The 17,485-nt window shown below is 43.7% G+C and overlaps 1 protein-coding gene across 2 annotated transcripts in view; it reads left to right on the forward strand.

The window, feature by feature from the left end:
• The window catches only part of SMC1A (structural maintenance of chromosomes 1A), a 33,010-nt gene extending 17,228 nt beyond the window's left edge, over window positions 1–15,782 (forward strand). For both annotated transcript variants that reach the window (XM_059049736.2, XM_067023683.1), the window contains 10 exons: window positions 356–497; window positions 2,223–2,368; window positions 2,460–2,613; window positions 3,660–3,770; window positions 12,191–12,347; window positions 12,822–12,976; window positions 13,096–13,247; window positions 14,387–14,456; window positions 14,742–14,852; window positions 15,290–15,782. In XM_059049736.2, the coding sequence (XP_058905719.1) occupies window positions 356–497; window positions 2,223–2,368; window positions 2,460–2,613; window positions 3,660–3,770; window positions 12,191–12,347; window positions 12,822–12,976; window positions 13,096–13,247; window positions 14,387–14,456; window positions 14,742–14,852; window positions 15,290–15,373 (1,282 nt within the window). In that variant the 3' untranslated portion in view covers window positions 15,374–15,782. The remainder of the gene's footprint in view (window positions 1–355; window positions 498–2,222; window positions 2,369–2,459; window positions 2,614–3,659; window positions 3,771–12,190; window positions 12,348–12,821; window positions 12,977–13,095; window positions 13,248–14,386; window positions 14,457–14,741; window positions 14,853–15,289) is intronic.
• The last annotated feature ends 1,703 nt before the right edge of the window (window positions 15,783–17,485 follow it).

Consider the following 17,485-nt stretch of genomic DNA (forward strand, 5'->3'; position numbering starts at 1 on the left):
TTGTAAGATTAGGATAATAATGCCTTCTTGTGGAGCTGTTCATTAGAGGATTAGAGGTAATGTATGTAAATTACATAGAAGCTTAATAAATAGGAATTATCATAGCTGGTGGGTTGAGGTGGACCTTTTTGTGCCTCCTTCTAGGAACTTGGAATGGGGGCTCCAGTGTTTAAAGGAGGATTCATGGAGTTGGGCCCAGTCTCCTCTGCCTTGTGCCATATCTACAAAGCTAGGCCAAGGAACTTAGTCCTGTAACTTCAGGAGATGGTTTTATGTGGATGAGCTGAGTGGTGACTAAAATTCAGCAGTAACTGAGTCCCTGTGCCTTAGGCCTAGTTCTCCTTTCTCTCCACAGTTTGGAGTTCGAGAATCAGAAGACTCGCTTGGGCATCCAGTTGGATTTTGAAAAGAACCAACTGAAGGAGGACCAGGATAAAGTACACATGTGGGAGCAGACAGTGAAAAAAGATGAAAATGAGATAGAAAAGCTCAAGAAGGTAAGGAAGGAGACCATGAAAAACTAAACTAAAAGCTAAGAGGAAAAATTGGAAGAGATAATATCCGTAATTTATAAAGCCCTCTTCTAAATAAGAAAAACACTAAGACCTAAATAGGGAGAAAAAATGAGTAAGTGGCACAGTCAGTTCAAGAAGAGATTCAAATAACCCATAAACATGTATATATAATTTAGCCTTAGTAAAAATCAAAGGAATGCAAATTAAAACAATTACATGTAATTTGTTTCCTATCACATCACCCAAGATTTTTTTTTTTTTAAAGGATACTGGCCATGATGCACAAAACCAGCATTCTTAGGCCATATGGCACCATCCATTGAGAGTCTTCAGAATACATTTCTCCTCAGTAATACATGAGGAAATCCAAATTGCTGGCACATAGGTTGATGTTTTTGTTTTTTGTTTTGTTATTTATTTATTTGGTTGTGCTGGGTCTTAGTTGCAGCAGGCGGGCTCCTGAGTTCTGGCATGTGAACTCTTAGTTGCAGCATGCATGTAGGATCTAGTTCCCTGACCAGGGATTGAACCCAGACCCCCTGCATTGGGAGTGCGGAGTCTTATCCACTGCGCCACCAGGGAGGTCCTCCAGGTTGTTTATTTTTAAATTTTTAAAAAATTATTTTTTTAAAATATTTTGGCTGCTTTGGGTCTTCATTGCTGTGCATGGGCTTTCTCTAGTTGTGGCAAGCAGGGGCTACTCTTCGTTGCGGTGCGCGGGCTTCTCATTGTGGTGGCTTCTCTTGTTGTGGAGCACAGGCTCTAGGCATGCGGGCTTCAGTAGTTGTGGCACACAGGCTCAGTAGTTGTGGCTTCTGGGCTCTAGAGCACAGGCTCAGTACTTGTGGCACATGGGCTTAGTTGCTCTGTGGCATGTGGGACCTTCCCGGACCAGGGCTTAAACCCGTGTGCCTTGCATTGGCAGGTGGACTCTTAACCACTGCGCCACCACGGAAGCCCTGCATATTATTTCTTATGAGCCATTTGAGAGAAAGTTGCAGATATGTCCCCTTCTGTGACTTTCAGATCAAAATGAAAACATTCTCCTTTAAAAAAAATCAGAACATAATAGGTAAGATGACAATCCCCTTTGACTGACCACTCTCAATCCCAGTCCCCTTACTCTTCCTGGGGCTAATCTCATGTAGGGCGTATTCTTCCAGACCTTATAGGCATTTACTTAAATACTTTTGCATTCATATATATGTACTCATGGAAAGTACACAGTATTGTTTTTGTGGGTGTTTTAAAAACATTGATGTTATTGCTCATGACAGTAGTCTTGGTGTAGAAAAGATGCTTAAATAACATTAAATCAGAATATAGACTTTTAATTACAATCTAGTCTCAACTACGTAGAGCTGTCTGTAAGTAATGCTGAGGGGAAATAGGCTAAATGTTAATTGGTTCTCTCTGGCTGGTGGAATTACAAGTAATTTCTTTTTTTCCTCCTACTTCATACTTTTCCTACACTTTGAACTTTTCTACAGCAGGCAACTTGTATAATTGGGGTAAGGGGGAGGTCAACAAAATAATTTGGAAAAAGGTAAAAGAACTCAGGGGTGATGGGGGTTTGTAAAAGCAGAGCTCATTGGAGACAGATTCCAGCAAACTGTCTGGTGGAAAGGGTGGGGACAGTGGGAGAAGATCCCAAGGTGAGCTGGGGAAAGCCTTCACTTCTTGTCCTGTTCACCATGCTGGGACCAGGAGGAACAAAGACACATGAAGATCATAGATGAGACCATGGCCCAACTACAAGACCTGAAGAATCAGCACCTGGCCAAGAAGTCAGAGGTGAATGACAAGAACCATGAGATGGAGGAGATTCGTAAGAAACTGGGGGGCGCCAACAAGTGAGTGGGTTCAGGCCTGGGCCTGGGGGACGTACATAGTATGGGCAGCTTGCTGGATTTGGGTCTCACCTATTTCCCTGGATCTTCTTAGGGAAATGACCCATTTACAGAAGGAGGTGACAGCCATTGAGACCAAGCTTGAACAGAAACGTAGTGACCGCCACAACCTGCTACAGGCCTGCAAGATGCAGGATATCAAGTTGCCACTGTCTAAGGGCACCATGGACGATATTAGTCAGGAAGAGGTGAGTATTAAGGCTGGTGGTGGGTGTGGGCTGTGAATAACATAACCAGGAATGGGGGGTGAAGGTGGCTAGGGCGGGCAGGTGAGAGAGAGAGAGAGAAAAAAGGATGGTGGGTGCACGTGGTGAGAGACTAAAAGGAGGGATGCAGGGGAGATGAGGCAGGGTGAGAGGCTGTGAAGGCAGGTGAGGTGAAAGGTAATAGCCTTGGTGTGAGAGGGAAGTTGTTGGGGGTAGGGCTGCATGTCAGTAGGTAAGCCAGGAGAAGAGGAAGTCATTCATTAACCTTAGGGACTTGAGCTAGGATAGTTCTAGCAGGTGATGGGTATTGGTAGGAGTGGGAATTGAGGGACATTAGCCAAGAGCAAAGGAAGACGGAATTGAGGGACCTGAGGGATGGTAACTTAGCTGCAGTGAGGGAGGTTGGCCAGGAGAGAGTTGGGTAAGGGACATCAGCGATGCAGAGGTGATGAAGCTTAGTTATGGGAAAGGGAGGGACACCAGCCAATAGAAGAGCCAAGGCATTTTATCCACTGGAAGTGAAGCTTGGTAGCAAGGGGGTGGGAATGGTAACTGAGAGAAGGTTTGCAGATATCTTGTCTTTGACCTGAACATGTATTTCAGTCCCACATGTTTTTCTCCCTCCTTTCTTCCCAAATAGCATTTCCATTTAATTCAGCAAAATATTTTGAACACTGGCAGTGTGCCAGGCATCATGGTAGCATGTGATATAATTACTCTTAATCCTAAGCACAGCCCTGCCAGGCAGGCATCGTCCCGTGTTACAGATGAGGGTTTGTGTGTTTAAATGAGGATTCAAGCAACAGCATGGCTTGCCCAGGGTCACACGGTTAGTTGGCGGTAGAGCCCAATTTTGAACTCAGATCTTTCTGCTGTCAGAGCTGCTCTTCCTTTTGCCACAAGTACTTTCTAGCAAGGTGCTTCTCAAAGACATCAAAGGCTACAAAGGAGCCCCTCAGCCCCCTCTAGAGGAGCAAGTTCTCTTATGGCCATTCGGTTCCGTTTGACTCTCCCTCTTGCCATTGCAGGGTAGCTCCCAGGGGGAGGATTCAGTGAGTGGCTCCCAACGAACTTCCAATATCTATGCACGAGAGGCCCTCATCGAGATTGACTACGGCGACCTGTGTGAGGATCTGAAGGTGAGGCTCAGCCTCGGGGAGTGGGTACATCCTCCCAGCTGTCCAGAGAGAGGGCGGCCCTGTGGAGACAGACCATGTTTGGAAAGAAGGGCGAGCTGGCAAGGCGGGGGGTGTGGAGTTGTGATCCATGGGTTCCCCCCATATGCAGACACAGACACAGGCACATCTTCCACCTCCACCCCCAGCTGCCCCCATCCCTGCCTGTTGCCAGTCTTCCCCTTCCACCTGTGTATACATCTCAGCCCAGATACATGGAGAACAGGCTCCTGTACAGTGAACAGCTAGACCTCGGGAGTTCCTCAGGGCTCCGTCCCAGGCATCCTTTCCTTCTCATTTGGCGTTGTCTCGTCCTGGGTATCTCCTCTACTCCCCTGGCTTCAGCTGCCATCTCTATGCTAGGGCCCACAGGTACCTCATACCCCAGCCTTCCTCCTCAAATCGGCCTCTTCTCTTCAGTGCCAGCCCCAGGTTCAAACCAGAAATCTGAGCCTTGTCCTTAACTCTCTCTCTCACTTTGCATATTCAGTGAATTACCAAGCCCTGTCAATTTTACCTTCCAGATATCTACTGAATTCTACTTTTCTCTGTTTCCACTGTCTCTCTAGTTCAGGCTGCTGTCACCACTCACATGGACTACTGTAGGAGCCTTCTAAATAGTTTCTGATGCTTTTCAATCTTTCCTTATAGCCAGGCAGGGGGACTTGATTTTTTTTAACCTTTTCATTATGGAAAATTTCAAACAGATACAGAAGTAGAGAGAATAATATGATGAACCCCAGGTACCCATCATCCAGCTTCAATAATTAGCAACATATGGTCAGTCCTGTTCTTTATACCCTTCCCCCTCCTGATTGGCACATTTTAAATCAAATTCTAGATATTCCATTCATAATTACCTCAGTATATATCTCTAGGACTCCTTTTTTAAAAATGTAACCATGATATTATACCAAAAAATTAGCACTAACTTTGTAATGTCACCTGATATTCAATAAATGTTTAGATTTCCATGAATGTCCCATAAATATCTTTTTTAAAAATATTGTTTCTGTGTTTAAATCAGGATTCAAGTGAGGTCCATGTTTTAAAATTGGTCTCTTATGGTCTATAACATTTTTTTATCCCTTTTTATTTTTTTCTTGCTATTTATGGAAGAAACTGGGTCATTGGTCTTGTACAATTTTCTATACTCTGAATTTGGCTGATTGTGTCCCATGATGTTTTTTAACATGTTCTTCCATCTTTGTGTTTCCTATAAACTGGTAGTTAAATCTGTGGTTTGATTGGATTCAGATTCATTTTTTATTTTTGGCAAGAATATATCATACGTGGTACTGTGTACTCATGAACTTCCTTTTGCATCGCATCAGTAGATACTGAATGTCAGTTCTCTCTATCTTTGTAATGATAAGATTGATGAATGCTCAACACTACCTATGAAATATTCTTGCCAAAAACTCAAACAAGGATCTGATTAAGCTTTTATGTCCACCAATTATATGAAACACTGGTGCCAGAGGAACATGTTAAATAAAAGCACAGGGATGCAGTTAACTAAATCCAGACTGTGGAAAACTCTAAAGGACAAAAGACCTGGTCTCTTCCATAAGTAGATGGGAAGAAAGAAATAAACAGAAAGGGAGAACTTTTATAAGGCTTATGAGACAAATCAACCAATTACAATGTGTGGCCTTCCCTTGAATCCATTGCAAAGAAAAGAGAGGCAGGGGAATTTATAGATTAAGTGAGATTTAAGAGACATATCAGCCAATTGTAATGTGGGCACCTTATTTGGAACCTGCTTTGAAAAAAACCTGTAAAAAATTTTTTATGTAACACAGTTGGGATAATTTGAACACTGACCAGATAGTTTATGATGTTCAGGAATTGCTGTTAATATTTTTAGGTGATAATGGTATTGTGGTTTTATTTTTAAAATGTCCTTACCTTTTACAGCAGTGCTTCTCAATGGGTGGGGTGGATTTTGCCTCCCCAGGGGACATTTGGTGATGTCTGGAGATACTCTTGTCACACCCAGTTGTCACAACTGGGGCAGAGGTTGCTACCAGTATCTAATGGGTAGACAGCAGGGATGCTGCTAAACATCCTACAGTGCACAAAGGACAGCCCCCACAACAACAAATTATTTGGCTCAAAATATCATTAGTGCTGAGATTCAGAAACCCTGTTTTAGAGGTACATACTGAAGTATTTATGGATGAAACATTTGAGATTTGGTTTAAAATAGTTGAATATAGAAAGAAATTGGGTATAGATGGCAGAGTATTGGCCATGAGTTGATAATTATTGAAGCTGGGTATTATTGTATTATTCTCTGCATTTCTGTAAATGTTTAAAAATTTACGTAATGTAAAGTTAAAAAAGGAAAAACAATCATGATCACCATGTTCAGGTGTTGTTAGCCCCATCAATCTTATAAAGTTCCCTATCAGCCTTTCACAGCTGGTTTTAGCAGCTATTAACGAACGATCATTGCCTACATCTATTAAGGGCTGCAAAATGGTAATTTTTTGATTCTTTCATTCCTCCTACATTTATTAATTGGATTTCTAAAAAAGAACTTTCTCACATCAACTGTTTAGTTCCCTTGAAATTCAGCTAGTACAGAAAAGGTAGAATAAATACTTAGTTCTTTGCCTTTATTTACCAGCTTTCAGAATGAGTTGGTTGCCCTTGTAACCTTTAAAGTTAGTGACCAGTGAGGTTTCTAATTTATATTTATTATAAACTTAAGTGTTTAAATGTCTTTTGGTATGTTTCAGTCTATTTGGAGTCATTTTTCTTTTTGATATTCAAATTGTCCCATTCTTGGTCAGCGGGAGCCACTTCAGGTTGATTTTTGCTATTGTTCTTATTAGATTTTTATTATGGAAAATTTCATATGCAGAAGTAAAATAGTACAGTGCTGTCTCATGTGGCCATCACCAGTTTCAGCAGTTATCAACTCATGGCCAAACTTGTTTCATATGCACCCCCACACACTCCATCCTCCCCTTCCCACCCCCAGGTTATTAAAAAAATTCTGGACACCATGTCATTTCATTTGTAAATATTTCAGAATGTATCTCTATAAGAGAAAATTCTTAAAAATATTTAGAATCATTATCATACAAAAAACCCAATTACTTAACATTGGAGTTATATATTATTATATAATTCCTTAATAATAATATTATGATTAGTATTCACATTTCCCTGATTGTTATACACACACACACTCATAGTTTGCTTGCTTGAACTGGGAGTCAAGTAAGATGAAAGAGAGATAGATGATTGATATAGTGATTGGTTGATGATGTCTCCTAAGTCTCATTTAATCCAAAAGTTCCCCCTCTGTCTGTTTTTATTTTTCTCTGCAATATTTATTGTTGTTGAAGAAATTCACTCATTTCTCCTGAAGGATTTTCTACATTCTGTACATTGTTGATTGTATCCTGTGGTTTTTAAAATGTTCCCCCAGAACGAAGCAAAAAAAATAAGTTCTGCTGTCCCCCATAGTTCCTGTAAGTGGGTAGTTAGATGTAGATCAGTGCTGTTCAATAGAGACAGTATCACCCACATGCGTAACTTTTAAAACGTGAAATTAATTTTAATACTATATTTTGTTTAACTGAGTATATCCAAAAGAATGATCATTTCAATGCATAAACAGTATAAAAATTATTGATGAGAAATTTAACCATCTCTTTGTACTAAGTCTTCAAAATTCATTATCTATTTTAAGCTTCCAGCACCACTCAATTTGGATGCTAAATTTTACTCAGAAATACTTGATCTGTATTTAGATATCCTAAAATTTACAATTGAAAAAGGAGAACCACATACCCAAGTTGTTCCAAATATACTTAGAAGTTTTGTAGTAACTGAATTGAGTATCAGTTTTTAAATTTAAATTAGCTAGCATTCAATAAAATTAAAACTTTAGTTCCTCAGTCACACTAGCTGCATTTTTCATGCTCAGTAGTGACATGTGGCTTGTGGCTACTGTATTGGACAGCTCAGATCTAGAGGTTTGATTAGATTCAAGTTTGGGGGTTTATTTTGGTCAAGACTACTTCATATGATATCATTACTTCCATCAGGAGGTTTATAATGTCTGGTCATTGGCTCTTTTTGTGTGGCTTGCAGCCATGATGATTATTGCCTAGATCCATTACATAATTTGTCAGGGGTTGCAAAATGGTCATCTTATTCTATCATTTCTTTATTAGCTGGAATACTATAAAGAGATTTCCTCTCATCAATTATTTGGTTACCCTGAGGTAATTTGTATAGGAAAGGCAGGATATATGTGCTTGATTCTTTCCCTTTATTTACCAGCTTATAAAATAATGAGTTGGTTCTTTGGCATTCTCAAGATTTGTCCACTGAGTTGTTTTCATGTTATTATGAACTTAAGGATTTAAACACATTTGATGTGTTGCACTCTGTTGTGGTTATTATCCTTCTCACTGCATCAAGGTGTTGTATCTTTGGCCAGTGGGAACTCGTTCAAGTTGGCTTCTGAATAATTTTGACACAGCTCTTGTAGTTTTTTTTTTTTTGGCTGTGCTGCGTGGCATGTGGGATTTTAGTTCCCCGACCAGGGATTGAACCCACCCCCTCGTATTGGAAGGCAGATTCTTAACCACTGGACCACCAGGGAAGTCCCTTCTTATAGTCTTTGATATCTTCCTTGCTTTCTGGTATGTCCAGTCTCATCCTTTACGTTTCCCACCCCAGATCTGGAATTAGCCATTTCTCTGAGAAGCTCTGACTTCTTTTAGTAGGGAATGCTATTATTTAGCAACTACCATCTGGACACTGGAATGTTCATGACTGCTGGGTTGCTCAGTGCTTCTAGAACTTTTCAGTAGACTGGGCTACAAAATGCGTTTTTTATTTTGAGGGAAAAATGTATCATGAGTTCATATTGATACTTCCAATTGAAATTGTAATTTTCATAGTTTAACGTTGATTTTATGTTTGAGTTTCCAATTATTGCTAAAAATCTGGTTTCTAGCAAGTATTCAATAGTATATTTACTTTAGCCTATCATATATATAGAAAATCATAATAAGATATTATTAGTAACAATTCAGTTATTGAATGCTATTTAAGATTTCCTTGATGCTAATGGCTCATTAAGCTAATGGCTCATTGGGCATGGATAGTTGTGTTCCTATGTTTTAAAGTGATTTGAAAGAATCTTCTGAGTGTTTAACCAGCTTAATATATAGTCAGATTTCTTTCGTTTAGTTTTCAGTTTTTTTTTTTTTTTTTTTTTGCGGTTCGCGGGCCTCTCACTGTCGTGGCCTCTCCCGTTGCGGAGCGCAGGCTCCGGACGCGCAGGCTCAGGGGCCACGGCTCACGGAGCCAGCAGCTCCGCGGCACGTGGGATCTTCCCGGACCGGGGCACGAACCCGTGTCCCCTGCATCGGCAGGCGGACTCTCAACCACTGCGCCACCAGGGAAGCCCTAGTTTTCAGTTTTTAAAGGATTTTGCTTTTTAGTATTCTCCTTTTTTTTCCAAGTTTAATTTTGAAACTTTTCAAACCTACAAGAAAAACTGAAAGAATAGTACAGTTGAACACCCATATGCCTTTCACCTTAGATTGACCAATGAACATTTTCCCAGTTTGCTTTCTCTCTTATCTCTCTTAACTCTCTCCCTCCCTCTGCACTGCACACTCTTTGTTTTTGCTGAACCTTTTGAAGGAAGTTGTAGACTTCAACTCTAAATTCTTCAGCATGATGGAACAAGGGATTCTCCTCCATAACCACAGTTCAATTTTATGCCTAAGAAAATTAATAATTTTATGTCTAATATTCCACCCATATTCAAATTTCCCTAGTTGTTACAAAGTGTCTTTTGTAGTAGTTTGTTTTTTTTAAAGCTGCGATCCAGTCAAATTCATGCATTGCTTTTGGTTGTTCTGTCTCTTTAGTTTCTTTTATTTAGTTAGTTAGTTTCTTTTAATGTGGAGCAGTCCCCTCACCTTTTTTCATAGCATTGATCTTTTGAACAGTCTACATGTTGTTTTGAAGAACAGGATATGTTATGGGTACATTATGGATCTGTTAGTTTCCTTTCATTACTCTGTTTAATTTGTTCTACCTAATCTTGTATTTCCTATGAATTGGAAGTTTGAACTATTTTAGAGGCTTGATAGATTTGGGTTAAGTAATTTTTTGGCAAAAACATTTCACTATGTACTCCCCCTCCACGGCAGCTGCGCAGTGTGGCTGGCAGCATCTTAGTTCCCCAAGCAGAGATTGAACCCAGGCCATGGTAGTGAAAGCACCAAGTCCTAATCACTGGACCGCCAGGGAACTCCCCACTGTGTACTTTATATTGCATCACGCCAAGAGGCACATAGTGTTAGGGTGTCCCACTATTCATGATGCTAGGTTTGATCCTCAGTTAAGGTATCAATTGCCAGATCTCAATGCTAAGCATACACTTTTACCTTTGTAAGTAATAAGGAATCTTTAGGGTGATTCTTTGGCATCTCGTCAGTATCTTGTTCCCCAACAGTTTTTTTACCCAGTGGCTTTCACATTTTGATTCAATTTAATTTTGTTTTATAATTATGTAAATTCTTCATTTGATTCTAAAACCAGAAGTATAATACAATACAAGATATATGAAGAGAAGTTTATCTTCCTTTCTTTTTTTTTTTTTTTTTTTTTTTTTTTTTTTTTTTTTTGTGGTACGTGGGCCTCTCACTGTTGTGGCCTCTCCTGTTGCAGAGCATGGGATCCGGATGCACAGGCTCAGCGGCCATGGCTCACGGGCCCAGCCGCTCCGCAGCATGTGGGATCTTCCCGGACCGGGGCACGAACCCGTGTCCCCTGCATCGGCAGGTGGATTCTCAACCATTGCGCCACCAGGGAAGCCCTAGCTTCCTTTCTTGTCCAACTTTACCCCCCTTCCTGTATGTGTGACCATTTTAATTTTTGGATTATCTTTTTGTTGTTGTTATATTTTTAAAATACAAATATATTTGTTTGTAAATTATTTACATTTCCTCTTTTAGATAAAAGATAGCATTCTATTGTGTACCTTTCATATTTTACTTATACTGTATCCACGAATCACTCCATACATACATATATATAGAAAGATGTTCAGAAAGGCTTTTCTGAAATATATATATATATTCATGTCCTTCCTGTGCTTGAAGTCATTCAGTGGTACCTCACCTCCCTTGGGATAAAATCCAGATTTCTTAAAAGGCCCATTATCATTGGGCTTCTTCATGTGTCTCCAGCTTTGTCTCTTTGCCTAGCGCACAGGCACGCGTGTGCTTACACACACACACACACACACACACACACACACACACACACACACACACACACACACACACACACACACAGTTGCTCCTATTGCCATGTTGAATTTTGTTTGGCTTTTTTTTTTTCTGCTGTGCTGTGTGGCTTGTGGGGTCTTAGTTCCCTGATCAAGGATTGAACCTGGGCCCTGGCAGTGAAACCGCTGAGTCGTAACCACTGGACGGCCAGGGAATTCCCGTTTGGCTTTTGAAGTTCATTAAAGTTGATTACTTTTTTGAATTGCTTTGATTTCCTTGAATGAACCGTGAATAAACCCTGGTTTTGCATGTGATACTCCTGTCTGCATAGAAGACTGTTCCTCCTCTCTGTCCTCACCATTCATCCTACAGGCCTGAGCTTAAAAACATTCCTGGAAGCCTTCCCTAGCCCCATTGTCTGAGTTGGGTGCCCTTCTTGTGTGCTGACCCATCACCATCTGTTTATCATTGTTTGGGTATTCACCATACGATGTTCTGATTGTTTGCTTATATGCATTCCTCTGTTAGTCCATGAGCTCTATGAACACAGGAGCCATGACTCACAGGATATGAGTGGCCAGTGCCTGGCATTGGAAGGCATTCAGTAAATATTTATTGACTAAAAGTGGCAGAAAGGCACAAGCCCAGACATGCATCACAATATCCATAAGACCTAAAACCAAGTTCAAATGGAATTTGCTCAGGTGTGGTGATCTGAGCAGAAAACGTGAGTTGCCTTATTCATTGTAGAGCTGTAAGTGGAGTCCAGACCAGCCTGTGTGGGAGCCTCTAGGTCACCCTGGGATTGTGCTGGCTCATGGCCTGGGCTGAGAGCCAGAGAGGGGCACCACCAGCTGCTCCTCCTGAGAGATGGAGAGGTTGACAGGGCCTGGGGGAAGGGCTAGAGATGAGAAAAGCGATGTCAGCCTGTAATTTCTAGGGATGGTGGGAATGGTTACTGTTGGCAGGACCTGATGAGAGGAGCAGGGTAAGGGAAAAAGAACCTGCCTTCTGCGTGGGAGTAGGTCCCCAGGCCCCCGCTCGGATCAGGTATCTCTGTAGGGGCCTGGCCCTTCTTGATGTTGCTGGGCCTGGGATTTGCAGGATGCCCAGGCCGAGGAGGAGATCAAGCAGGAGATGAACACACTGCAGCAGAAGCTGAATGAGCAGCAGAGTGTGCTCCAGCGTATTGCTGCCCCCAACATGAAAGCCATGGAAAAGCTGGAAAGTGTCCGAGACAAGTTCCAGGAAACCTCAGACGGTAAGGGTTTCCTCTTCTTCTTGGTTCTAAGATGAAGGCAGGAGACTAGAGGTATGGCAAGGGCCTGTTACACATCACCACAGCTCCTGTTTTTATGTGCTTTCTTACTCGAAACTCCCAAGAGCCCTAAACAGTAGGGATTATCACACCTGTTTTATAGAGTAGAAAACTGCTGAGGTTTAGAGAGAATGAGTGACCTGCCTGAGGTCACACAGCTCGTTGCTGGTAGAGCCCAGGGAAGAATCCATGTTATGTGGCTGCAAGCCCATGTTTCTTCCTTTGCACTATGTGGCTGGCCCACTAGATACAGGTGATCGTGGAACTGTCTTCCTGGGCCTCTCCGCAGGCATTCCTTTTCCTGTGGGATATCCCTGCTCTGTGGATTGTCAGTTGTAGGTCATTTTTGCCAGGGCATGGTCTCAGCCTTGGCAGAACCTGGGTACTGAGGGGTCACCTGTCTTTCCCTTGTGGCAGAGTTTGAGGCAGCCCGAAAGCGAGCCAAGAAGGCCAAGCAGGCATTTGAACAGATCAAGAAGGAGCGCTTTGACCGCTTCAATGCCTGTTTTGAATCAGTGGCCACCAACATTGATGAGATCTACAAGGCCCTGTCCCGTAACAGCAGTGCCCAGGTAGGCTGGAGCCCCTTACCCAACTAGCCCCTACCCATCCTCATTTGCCCTTCCCTCTAGGCTTCCTGTCCTCATCCCCATCTAGACCCAGACCCTTGACCCATCTTCTTTCCCCCTAGGCATTCCTGGGCCCTGAGAACCCTGAGGAGCCCTACTTGGATGGCATTAACTACAACTGTGTGGCTCCTGGCAAACGCTTCCGGCCCATGGACAACTTGTCAGGGGGCGAAAAAACAGTGGCAGCTCTGGCCCTGCTCTTTGCCATCCACAGGTATGGCTGTGCCCCACCCACCCACCCACCCAGGGCAGTTGGTGGAGACTGTACTGAGGCCACTGGAGGTTCTGGGGTCCAAGGATATGCAGAGTTATGCCAAGGTGAAGATGATCTGGTGGACTCTGGATTGAATCCCTGTTTCCCTACCTACTACAGCATATCTGGCCTTGGTTTCCTGGACCTGTCTTCCCAATCCAGCCTCATCCACTCAGCACGCCCTCCCCTGCATGTATTCAGTCCCACCTCCAGGCTTTTGCTCACATGGTTGCTGGCTCATGCAAAGATTTGCTTTTCATGCGAATCTAGCTTGGCCATCGCCTTCCACCCCTTCACATCTCATTCTCTTCCTCCTGTTCCTCTAGGAAGCCTGCTTTGACCACTGTGGCATACCCTGACCTCCCCCTCCTGAATGCCAACAGTACTTGAATCTGAGTCCCCCCCCCACAACTTAGTGCTTGATTGTACAGCATCATTCAGTGAGCATTTATTGAGGGCTGCTCTCTACCAGACCTTGTTGAGGGATTAGGGACACAGATGAGTCAGACATGGTTTTTGTCTTCAAGGAGCTCATGGTCTAGTGGGAGCCAGATGTGTAAACAGACAGTGAGCTAAATGTTGTAACCGGGTGAGCGTGTGAGCTGTGGATGCACAGAGGAGAGCCACCAACCCAGTCTGGGAGGGTGTGGGTAGCCAGGAAAGCCTTTCAAGGGCGGCTAACACTTGAGCAGGAAATGCAAAGGATAAGTAGAAGTTAGCCAGGGAGAGTAGTAGGCATTCCAAGGCAGAGGGTACAGCATGTGCAGAGGCAGGGAGACATGGTGTGAGTGGGTGGGATAGACCTCCAGGTAGCTTGGTCAATATGGCCAGAGCCTAGGACAGCTTTATCTCCCCAGCCAACCTGGACATTCCAGAGAGGACCATGTCTTCTGTTCTGTGGGATCCTGGAGTGCAGGGCTGGATGCAAAGGAGGACTCAGTTGGTATATTGGCCTTTAGGGGCTCAGGCAACATTCAGACCTGGGTTTTTTAATCTCTGAAGAAATGGAAGGGGGTGCTGGCCTGTATGATGGGCTCTGGGGCTGTCATGCCCCGCCCCTGCCCCCATCAGTGTCAGCTCACCTACTGGTTCCTTCCCAGCTACAAGCCAGCCCCCTTCTTCGTCCTGGATGAGATCGATGCTGCCCTGGATAACACCAACATTGGCAAGGTGGGTGCAAGGAAAGTGGGGCCTGGGAGGGAGGCCCCGAGGTCGGGGCTGGGTTTCAGGGAACAACTCCTGAGTGCGCCCTAGCCATTCCTGCAGCCTGTTCTCTGTGCCTGGGAGGCTGGGCCCAGGGTCATCTGCACTGTGCTAGTCAGTGGCCTCCTTTCAGCCTCTCTTCCCCCAACCCTCCACCCCCTACCCCACCCCATCTGCCTCTGGTCCTGACTGGATAAGACAAGGAGTGTGAGGGCTTCAGCACTGCTAAGTGCTCCACGGCCCCTCCCACAGGTAGCAAATTACATCAAGGAGCAGTCGACTTGCAACTTCCAGGCCATCGTCATTTCTCTCAAGGAGGAGTTCTACACCAAGGCTGAGAGCCTCATTGGAGTCTACCCCGAGGTAGGGCGGGTCTGGCTCAGGAGCCAGCCCCACTCCCTGCCTGACTCCCCAGGACAGGAAGGGAAGGCTGCAGTGGAGGGGCAGGGGGGTGGGGGAGCATAGGGACTCAGGTCCTGAATGGCCATCTGGGCTTGTTGGAGCCCTGCCCTGGAGGCTTAGCCAGCTCAGCTGGGCAGGGCTATTTCATTTGGGGACAGGTGGAAAGGCAAGGCAGAGGCAGCCAGACAGCAGAGAAAAGGAGGAGAGTGCAGACAGAGATAGGCAGGAAAAGAAGGCACATGGGACTGAGCACATCCTCTCATACCCAGAGAACCATTGCCTGGGCTTTGGGCAGCTATATAGGGAGGAGGGTTTGAGGCCCCACAATCCTGGGGCACTTGACCCCTCTTAATTCTCTCCTTACAATTTTATTTTTCTTTTTCTCTCTCCTCCTTCAGCAAGGGGACTGTGTGATCAGCAAAGTCCTGACCTTCGACCTCACCAAGTACCCAGATGCCAACCCCAACCCCAATGAGCAGTAGCAGTAGTTCTGCCCTCCTGCCTTGTCTGGATCCCTAAGTTACGCCTCTCCCAATCTCTGGATATTTGGCTCCCAGCCTTCCCCTATCTCCTGTCCCTGTTTGGTATCATGGGATTTAGGCACTGCTATCAAGCATGAAGAGGAACAGAGGTGATGTTAGTTCTGGAGCAAAAATTCCTGAGCTTCAGGGAGCATCCTGGCTCTGGAAGGAGGTGCTGAGCTGAATAGGGCCATCTGTCCATCCCCTCTTCCACCACCCTGGACCTTACTCCGTCACCCATAATCATGGGTTCCTTGGGCCCCCTGCATTTCGCTTGTGTGTGGATATGTACGTGTGTGTATATGTGTCCACATGTGCGCATGTGGGTGTGTTTGCAAAATAATAAAGATATTGGAGACCCATTTTAGAAGGAGCCTAGGCTGAATTTGATTCCAAGAGAGCTTAGTATGACAGCACCCCGGCGCTGGGCATAGGTATTCCAGACCTCAGGATTCAGGCAGTTACGTGAAACCACCCTCATTCACTCATTAATGTTTTCATTCATTTCGTGTGTTCATCAAGTACATACTGAACACCCTCTTTGTCAGACTCTATGCTAGGAATACAGAACTTAATCAGACATGATCTCTACCCTCCTACTAAGGAGATGCTAGTGGGTTCATGAGTTCCCGTGGTTAGCTGAATCATTAGGTGCTTTGAATTGAGAAGAGGATGATCAGCTCCAGGCTTCCTGGAGGTCACATTTGAGCTAGACCTTGACAAGTTGGTAGGATTTGGTTGGGTGCTAGGAGCAGAGCCTGGGCTCTGGGGACAGGTCTAGTCCCATTTTTTTTTTATCACTTACTAGTTTGACACTGGGCAAGTCCTTTGACCTTTCTGTGCCTGTTTCCTCAACTGTAAAATGGGGCTAAACAGTATTTACCTACCTCATAGGATTTAATGATGTCAAACTCCTCACTGGAGGCCTTATCCCTGCTTGGAGCCCACTAGGTGCCAACCCCTCAGAATACAAGCCTTCTCATGCCTAACCCCTGAGGGCTTCTGATCCCAGTTGTTAGGGACAGAAGGAGCCTCCAAATCTGGGATATGCTGAATACCCTGGTTATTGGGAAAGTTCCAGGGCATTGATGGGGTTTACCTGGTAAGTGGAGGACCTAAGGAACCCTATCGCTTCAATCATGTATGATAACTAGGTGCCTAGGCCCCAACCTGGGTTGTGAGGAAGTAGGGGAGAGGTAGCCTGGGCCGCATCCTGGTTGAATGCATATAATGTTCCTTCTGGGAACTAACTGCATTAGTTGCAGGCACTGTGCAGAGGCAGTGCAGTCTGCTGCCATGAGGTCAGTCTTTGCTTGTTCATGTATACTGTCAGACCGTCACCTTGTCTGATCTGTATACTACATTTTTTCTTTTTAAAAGTTAAATCAGTTCTGATTACCCAAGTAATGCATGAATCCATTTTCTTTTTAAGAAATTAGATTGTTGCAAATAAAGCTAGCTTCATTTGACTACCATTCCCCCTCCCCCTCTTAATTGCTATAATGTCTGTTGTACATCCACCTTGACTTTGTTTTAAGACTTTTACATATGAGTTCATTGAAAATACTGTGTTTAATGCAGATGGTATATTGAATCATTCTGCAGTTTTCTTTCTTTGCTTAGAAATGTTTTTGAGATCTATGCATGTTGCTAAATGTAGATGCAGTCCATCCTTAGTAATTGTTATATAGATTGCCATGATGTGACTGCCATATTTTATTTACCCATTTCTCGTGTGATAGACAGTAAACTCTTCTGGTTTTGCTGTTATAAGGATACTACGCAGGAGCATCGTGTGTGCGTGTGTGAAAATTTACCTAGGGTTGATTCCTACAAGTTGAATTACAGAATCGTAGGTTATTTGTATTTTTGTTTTTAATAGATACTTCCAAATTGCCTTTCTGTACTGTTTACTCAGTATTTTTCTTGAGGTTGTCTTAGGTCAAATATCGTTATCTACTTCATTTCATCCTGAGTAGTGATAACCGTGAAACCATGGGTTTGATGTGCTAATAAGTATGTATTTTCTAATACATATCAAAAGGGATAGCTATCAAAACAAAATAAATTTGT

The sequence above is a fragment of the Kogia breviceps genome, chromosome X (genome assembly GCF_026419965.1).
Source record: "Kogia breviceps isolate mKogBre1 chromosome X, mKogBre1 haplotype 1, whole genome shotgun sequence".
Taxonomy (NCBI): domain Eukaryota; kingdom Metazoa; phylum Chordata; class Mammalia; order Artiodactyla; family Physeteridae; genus Kogia; species Kogia breviceps.